At 34.8% G+C, this 9337-nt stretch overlaps 1 protein-coding gene across 1 annotated transcript; it reads left to right on the plus strand.

Moving 5' to 3' along the window:
* The first annotated feature begins 6145 nt into the window (after window positions 1-6145).
* On the plus strand, window positions 6146-8038 carry LOC127794821 (uncharacterized). The gene is made up of 2 exons (XM_052326077.1): window positions 6146-6673; window positions 6740-8038. Exons 1-2 carry the CDS (start codon window positions 6146-6148, stop codon window positions 8036-8038), a joined length of 1827 nt encoding a protein of 608 aa, XP_052182037.1.
* Window positions 8039-9337: the final 1299 nt, after the last annotated feature.

Here is a 9337-nt window from a genome sequence, read left to right on the forward strand (position 1 = left end):
TTTTACTAGCTAAGATGGCTATCCTTAATGTTCATGGTCCATCTTGAGGAGGAGTATATTAGTGTCTATATACACTTTGTTTATAATTGTTGTGTAGTTAGAAGTTAGTTGGGTGTAGTTAATTGTTGTAGAGTAGAGTACTACTGCTTATTGGTCTGTTATTTGTATTTATACGGCTTGTTTGACTTTGTTTCTTGTAATGAGAATTGAGGTATTATTTTTGCGTCATTTATCTCAATATTTATTGTTATATCTCGACAACAACAATTGACGTCATCTGTGGGAAACATCCAAAAAGCTTAAGAATATTACAATTGCTTTCACGCTTTCACATATTCTGAAATTACAAGAAGCCAAATCAAATCATTTGGAAGAAAAGAGATTGCATGAAAGAAGTAAGAAGCAGACAATGCAGCAGGATTCAGAATTAGGGAGATCGCAAATTCACAAATCAACTATATAGCATACATGCATGTGATAATCTCATGAATGCTCTACTTATTTATTTAATATTTTAGCACCTACCACTGTTTCATTTTCCAATTCTTGCTTTATACATATATAAACAAAAAGAAAAAAATGAAAAAGAAGCTAGAGACATATATATATATATATATGTTGTAAGAAGAACCTTTTCGTGGAAGCTTGACAAAAAAAATAAGTAAATTAAGAAGCCTCCAGACATTATGTTATATATAAATTAAGAAGCCTCCAGACATTATGTTATATTATATACATTATAAGAGAAGTTTTTGGAGAAAGCTTGGTTTTATGATGCATGAAAATTTTTTGGGAGTGTCGTTTCGACGTTTTCGAAACACTAAGAAACGTTTTTGGGCTATTTTTGTAATTTCAAAAAAATTTCATGACCGTTTCATAATATTAAGAGTTTCCAATTTGGAAATGTATTTCCATCAACAAATAGAGATGAATTTTTTTTTTTTAACTCAAAATTTTAATTTTTTCTAGAATTTATTTGAATGCATTACGGAATTTATATTTAATAATTATTTGTTATAATTTTCTATATTAAAATTTATATCTTCAAAAATACTCCTATATTTTTTTAATTTACGTGTTTCCCTTTTGTTTCTGTTTCTTACGTTTTTAAAATATGATGTTTTCTTGTTTCTATTTCGTATCATATTGTATTCATTTCTCGTGACCGATAGTTGCAAAAGACCGACAACGATAATTGCAGGAGATCAAACACCGTTAAAGATCGACGATTGCGAGAGACGGCCATGGAAGATTGACAGATGATGGTAAATTGCGGCCGTTGAGGATGACGGTTGTGGACAAGATCGATTGAAAATCACGGTGATGACATATAAGAAGAAACAAAACCCAAAAGTTGTACAAAAAAAAAAAAAAAACGTAGATTTGAGAAGATTAAATCGAGAAATTAATTCTTGGAGACTGACCGAGATCGGATATGACAAAAGTTGAAGATCAGAAAAGAAGAAGCTCAACTTCCAATGACGACAAATAATGCTAAAAATGGCCATAACGAGATTGACCAAGGGCAAAGCACAACGACCACGGTGGAAGCGGACGGCGACACCGACGACAGAAGGAGAAGCTGATAGCGAACACGACCACGACCAAAGCAAGCGATGATGGCGGTCGCGAGATTGGTGGCAATGATGGCTGCAAGAGATTGATTAAAACAAACACATACTAAGAAGATGACTTTCCAGGAAACAGCTTGATGTGGCCGAAAAAGCTAAGACTGAAACAACTTATTGGGGATGTTTTTGAGAGCCCAGAATAGATTTTCGGGAGACGGATTTGATGGCCATGAACTTTGTGAAGCTTTCAGTACTCCAATGGCTTGCTTTCTTTCTTCTGATCCTCTTCGCCTCATTAATTTTTGCATTACCAAACAGTAATCTTCCAAGGCTCGAAATCCGAGAAAGAACATTCTTCAGAAAGTCATCACAGAATATCACTTCAGCATGGGTGAGGGACATGAATTTGAAGACCTTCTTCAACACTCAAACACGAGATCACTTGAACTACATCCCCGAAAGCTATTCCACTTTTAAACAAAGATATTTCATCAGCCTTAAGTACCGGGGCGGCGCCAACACTGACACACCCATCTTTGTTGTTCTTGGCGTTGAGTCCTCCATCGATAATGAGACAAGGATTGTGGGTTTCTGACCGAAAATGCCACTTATTTTGGAGCCCTCCTGGTTTATTTGAAGCACCGTTTCTATAGAGAATCAATTCTGTTTGGATCAATGTCGATGGCAATGCATAAAGGCTTCTGAGGTTACTTCTACTCGGCTCAGGCTCTTGTTGATTATGTAGAGCCGACCGCTTACATGAAGAAACAATTATTGGCAGAGAATTGTCCGGTCGTCGTCTTCGGATGATCTAAAGGGGGAATGTTTGCTTCATGATTTCGGCTGAAGTATCCCCATATCGCCATTGGAGCTCCAACTTCTTCAGCTCCTATCCTTTACTTCGATGATATTGAAGGATTACCCCCAATTGGGTGTTTTTTTTTTTACTATTTGTACAAATACTGAGAATATCATGAAATTTTATGATGTAATAAAGTTATTTGATGAAATCAATTTTCTAAAACTACAACCAAGTGCAACAATGAATGAAATAAACACGAATGCATGCGTAGCATAAACGACTTTTCATAAAAGGTAATTTCAGAAAAATTTTGATACTTGCTAACTTTATGTATGAAAACACTCATATAAGAATGTAGTCATTTTAGAAAAATGTTCGGAAACCATTCTTGGAAAAGGGAAATACCATCAAAATATTTACAGAATGATAGAAATCAATTTGAAATGCAAACTAAAAGTACGCATTTAGAGTTTACATGAACCGTTAGATGAAAGCTTTTTGAATATGTAATAAAATAACATTTGAAATGCTTTTCATACAAAGAATGAAAACTAAAACAAAACTGAATGTTGAAGGCAATTTCATGTGAAAACATAGTATAGATTAAAATAGATGTTTTTATGAAAAACAGAATGTGAAACAGGTTTTATATAAATAGTTTTTATGTAAAGATGAAGAAAAATATTTGAAATGGGTAGTTTGTAACACAATTTTGAAATGTGAAAGAATCGTGAGTTTTAAAAAGATTTCAACCATGAGAACGTTTTAATGATAGTTCGAACGATAAAACAATCTGCCACAATTAAGAGAGAAAAACACATGCATAGCAGATAGAGAATAATGTAGTTAAAAGCATAAATGAAAAACATGAGCAACATGAACACAACAATTTTTGAATGGTTCGACCAATATGCCTAGTCCACTATTTTAACTTCTCATTAAGAATTTTGAAATCATCAACTAAGGATAGTAGTTTTTATAAATTCAACTATAACCTCCACTTTTAATGAGTTAAGTAGGAACTCTTATTTTTACAGGCTAAGCAATAACCTCTACTTTTATAGGCTAAGTAGAAACCTTCACTTTTGTATGTTACATTGGAAGTTCAGCTTTTCATAGACTAAGCAATAATCATAACATGAGACTTTTTCTTTTTAGGCTAAGCCACAACCATTATGTTTTAAAGGATAAGGCGTAACCTTTACAAGTTCACAGAATTATGAAAGGATATTTCAAAAGAGAGATAAAATGTACAAAGATATCACTTTTCTTTTGGACAAAAGAGAGTTTGAAAGATATGAATGAATAAACTTTTCAACTCTCTTAACATAGTTGGTCTTAGAAAATTATAAATGTAAACTCACCAGATATTAGCTTAAAAGCTAAAAGAATAAATATGAATATCACCCACTTCAAGCATTTGCTATTGGCTGAAAAAGAATATAACTAGCTAAGTTTAGAGCAACATTAGTAGTTTAGATTGATTGCTCAATGGTAGCTTCATCTCTCACTGTTCTTGGCATTTTATAGAAACTTGAGACCTGTGAATGAATGGTATGGAAACCTACACGCATTGACAACTTCTTTGGTTTGACCACTAATGGTCAAATTTGTTAGAATCATATATAATTTATATAAATAAGTATTAAGCACACTTGCTTAAATATATTCTAACATTCTTTTTAAAGAGAATATAGTTAGATACATTGAAATAAACAAATAAATCTCTAACTTCCAAAACTGGTCCATTTTTACTTTTTGAGTATCGATTATAAAATTTGAAATCAGATTCCAATTATTCGACTAAGTCCTAGGCTCACTCAAATGAGGAACACACTCGATTGGACAATTTATGTAATCGATTATAGAGAAGCCTCATTCGAGTATGACAAAATCATCACTCGACTGACTTACAAGCCACAAAAACTTTGCATTAAACACTTGACTACTTGGCTAGGCTCACTTGACTAATGAAAGCATATTCTCAAGTACAGATAATTAATACTAGATTAAAATAAGCACAGAGACTTAGGCTTACTTTATCCAATCTTCTACTCAATTAACTCATATATATAATTGGTTATGAAAATACATTAATCCATTGAGAGAAGAATATACTCGACTAATGAGACACTTGGAGTTTTAATATTAGAAAAATACTCGATTGAAAATACTCCTCACTTGATTAATTTTAGAAATACAGAGAGGTTATGTAAAATACTCGAGTAGAACACCTTAATAGCCGGTTGAATGATGATTTTATTAAATCATATAATCGACTGATGAGAGACACCTAAAGCAATACTCGACTAAAATATGCTAAGATTTCGTGGTACTAGACTATACATGAAAAACATATTGAACAATATTTGTTTGATAAAGTTATTTTTGATTAAATGCAGATGAAGAGTGTTTAAAATAATATTTAAAATTTACTTTCAAAAGTTTCAAAAATACATATACTTAGCTTAACAAAAGGCTTTTGTGCTTAGCCGATTTTCAAAGAGCTTTTATGAAGAAAAGCTTTGAAATATATATAATATATATATAGAGACCTGAAGTTCTCAAATTTAAAGATAGATATTTTTGAAAGCTTCATATTTCTTGAGCAACTGAAACTAATATTTAATTAATTTAAGAGACATATACAGCAGGGGCGGAGCCAATGTAGGCCCAGTGAGGGCCTTGGCTCGCCATTGAGTTTGGCCTGCACTTAGGCCCGCTAGGCTCCCTCAAATCAAGCCCTCAATCAATCAAACCCTAGGCTCCCTCACAATCAAACCCTCTCTCGCTCGCCGCCCACGCCCTCTGTTCTTCTCCCTCTCTCGCACGGTCGCGCTCGCACCACCTCTCGCCGACTCGCCCTCACTTGCTCGGTTGTTCCGGCCTTCCTCCGTGCCTACGTTGGATCGGACAACTGGAACCATCGCTGAGGACCGAGGTCGCCGGCGCCGTTGACTCGCTCGCCTCGCTCTCGCTAACCCTCCTCGGTCGCCCTCACTCTCGCTAATCCAGTAACCCTCTCTCGCTCGCCTAGCTCTCGCTAACCCGACTCGCTTGCCGCCTCTGCCTCGGCGGCTCGACCCTAGCCCAATTGTCTTTGTCGTTGGCTTGCCCTTCCGGGCTCCGGCTCCGACCTGGCGACAGGCGACTCGACCCCCTGTCTGTACTGTCGCTGATCATTTTTTTTTATCCAAGAAGGTAAATTTTTTTATCCCATTTTTAAAATTAGGTGAAGTTAAATTTTGTTAACTGATGTTGGGTTAATTGATGTTTGGGTTTTGTTTTTGAAAATAAATTTGTTAATGTGATGTTAATTGATTGTTAATGTGATGTTAATGTTGGGTTAATTGATTGTTGGATCAAATGCACAGGCGCACGTAATTTGATATTTTGATTGTTGGATCAATTGCACAGGCGCACGTAATGTGATATTTTGATTGTTGGATCAATTGCACAGGCGCACATAATGTGATATTTTGATTGTTGGATCAATTGCACAGGCGCACGTAATTTGATATTTTGATTGTTGGATCAATTGCACAGGCGCACGTAATGTGATATTTTGATTGTTGGATCACTTGCACAGGCGCACGTAATTTGATATCAATTGTACAGGGGTACATAATTTTATATTTTGATTGTTAGATCAATTGCACAGGCGCACGTAATTTGGATATTGATCAATTATAATTTACACATATGCACTTGATAAATTTATGAATTTGTGCATTCTCTAATTATCATTTGTTATCTTGAATTTGAAACAGTCATGGATAGATTTTTTAAACAAAAATCTCCGTCGGTTGTAGAAGATGTTGATAGGAAAAAATCAAATAGTGTTACTTTTGATATTACACAACTTCCCATCGATCCTGGACTAAGGATTCCAATTTTGGATTACGATGTTAATATTAGAGATCAAGTCTGGAGAGCTTATATGCAACAAGGTCCGTGTCAGCCTCTAGATCATGACTTTCCATATAGACCATTTGGACAAACACAAACTAGACGATTCAATCCTGCTTGGTTTAAAGAGTTTGGTAGTTGGTTGGAGTATAGTGTATCAAAAGATGCTGCTTTTTTCTTGTATTGTTATGTTTTCAAAACAAGTGTGGGTAAACAAGGAGGAGGCGATGCTTTTGTTAGTGAAGGATTCTCGTATTGGAAAAGTAAAGACAAGCTTAATATTCATGTTGGGGATCATGATAGTGCACACAATAAAGCTCGTATCAAGTGTGAGGCTTTGATGAATCAAGAGCAACACATTCAGTCAGCTTTCTTCAAGCAGTCAAAACAAGTATGAAGTGACTATCATATTCGTCTTACTGCATCAATTGATTGTATTAGACTTTTGATGCGACAGGGGCTTTCGTTTCGGGGTCATGATGAATCTGAGAATTCAGAGAATCCAGGTAACTTTTTAGTCCTATTGCAGTTTCTAGGTGATCATAATGATGAGATTAAGGCAGTTACAATGAACAAAGCTCCTTTAAATTGCAAATTAACATCTCCCGATGTTCAGAAGGATATTGTAAGTGCTTGTGCTGCTGAAACGATCAATGCTATTATCAAAGACATTGGGGATTCATTTTTCTCTATTCTAGTTGATGAATCTCGTGATGTGTCAACAAAGGAGCAAATGTCAATTGTTTTACGTTATGTGAACAATAGTGGACAAGTAAATGAACGTTTCATTGGTTTTGAGCATGTTTCTAGTACTACAGCTCTCTCACTTAAGGCTGCAATAGACAAGACATTTTCTAAATATAACTTAAGCTTGTCTAGATTGAGAGGACAAGGTTATGATGGGGCAAGTAATATGCAGGATGAGTTCAATGGTCTCAAATCACTTATTTTAAAAGAGAATCCTTGCGCCTTTTACATTCATTATTTTGCTCACCAACTTCAGCTAGCTCTTGTAGCCGTGGCAAAGAAGAATACTCCAATTTCTAACTTTTTTCATTTGGTTGCTGATGTGGTCAATATTGTTGGAGCATCGTTTAAACGTTGTGATCATCTTCGAGAGAAACAAGCAAATATTGTTGCAAAAGTATTGGAGAATGGTGAGATTTTAAGTGGAAGGGGACTTAATCAAGAAACTACCCTTCAGCGTTCTGGTGATACGCGTTGGGGTTCACATTATAATTCTTTGATCAGCTTGTTTGCCATGTTCTCAGCTGTTATTGATGTGCTTGAAATGATTAGTGTTGATGGATCAAATTCTGATAAAAAAAGTGAAGCATATAATTTGTTGGAGTCAATATTATCATTTGATTTTGCATTTAATCTACATTTGATGAGAACTGTTTTGGCGATGACAAATGAATTATCAAAGGCATTACAGAGAAAAGATCAAGATATTGTAAATGCAATTGAATTGGTGAAACTATGCAAACAACGACTCCAGTCTTTTAGAAATGATGGGTGGGATTCGTTTGTGCAACAAGTCTATTCTTTTTGTCAGGTGCACTACATTGATGTTCCAAACATGGATGATATGTTTATACGCCGTGCAGCTCGTGGTCGCCCACAGCGTCAAGCTCCAGAAATAACATATTTGCATCATTTCCGTGTAGATTTATTCTATACTGTCATTGATATGCAACTTCAAGAGTTGAATGATCGTTCTCGGAGGCAAATACCGAGTTGTTTCTTTGTGTAGCATGTCTATGTCCAAAAGATTCATTCTCTGCTTTTGACAAGAAAAGATTGATTCAACTTGCTGAGTTTTATCCAGAAGATTTTTCATCAGTAAATCTCCTAACACTTGATGATCAACTAGAAACTTTTATTTTTAATATGCGCTCTAACAAAGAGTTTGAAGGATTGAAAGGCCTGGTGATCTTGCAGAGAAGTTGGTTATGACGAAAAAAAACATAATATATCCGTTGGTGTACAAACTTCTGACTTTGGTACTAGTTCTTTCGATTGCTACTGCTATTGTCGAGAGAGTATTTTCTGCAATGAACATTGTGAAGGATAGATTGCGCAATCGAATGGGAGATCAGTGGATGAATGATAGCCTAGTTGTTTATGTTTAGAAAGAGATATTTTTGAACATTGATAATGAAGTTAATATACAATGTTATCAAAATATGAAAAATCGCAAAGAACTATTGTAAGGTATTGAATAAATAATGTTAATCTTTAGCATATTTATATTATTATATTGTTTCTTATTTGTTTCTTTAGTAAGTTGCGCCCTCACTGAATATTTTTTCTGGCTCCGCCCCTGCATATACATATGAGTATGAGGTTTTCTAATTTACAATATATAGAAGATTATAAAATGTTTTGGAAATCATCAATAACTAATTTTACTGAAAACATATTTTTCAACATTATTTTCTTCAAAAATCAAAATACAAATTCCTCAATAGATATCACTCCACAAGATCGATATTATTCAGTTGGCACAAAGGATTTCAAAGAAGCGAGCAAGAGTTGCCGTGAAACTATACAACAATTATGGTCTGAAATCCATCTAGTCGCTTCCCAGCCCTACGATCTTGAGCAAGCAATCTTGAGATGAATATTTGTTTGTGCAGTTCAATATGATCACCTACTAAAGTTTCGTGTAAATATGATATGTGGCGGCATTGATGTAGATGATGGTGAATGGTAGAACTAAAAAATTGATAAATTGAGAAAGCAAACAGATTGGAAGAAACCGAATGATGAAGAAGTTCGAATGAACAAAAAAAGCCCTGATAAGTACATGAAAAAAGTCAAGAGCCATCACCCATAATTCCAGCAAACATGTACATTGGAAATTAGGGAGATGCAACATTATGATAAGAAAGACTATTAAGATGTTCAGGCGTCACTTGCATCACTAGTTAAAAGACTCGCCTTGAACATATGTAGATGTTGAAAACATTTTAGATGTTTGGGGGTTAATAACATTGACGGACAAAAGATTCGCCCTAAACACATACGGCTCATGAAAAAAACGTTAAAA

This window comes from Diospyros lotus, chromosome 2 (genome assembly GCF_014633365.1).
Source record: "Diospyros lotus cultivar Yz01 chromosome 2, ASM1463336v1, whole genome shotgun sequence".
NCBI lineage: Eukaryota > Viridiplantae > Streptophyta > Magnoliopsida > Ericales > Ebenaceae > Diospyros > Diospyros lotus.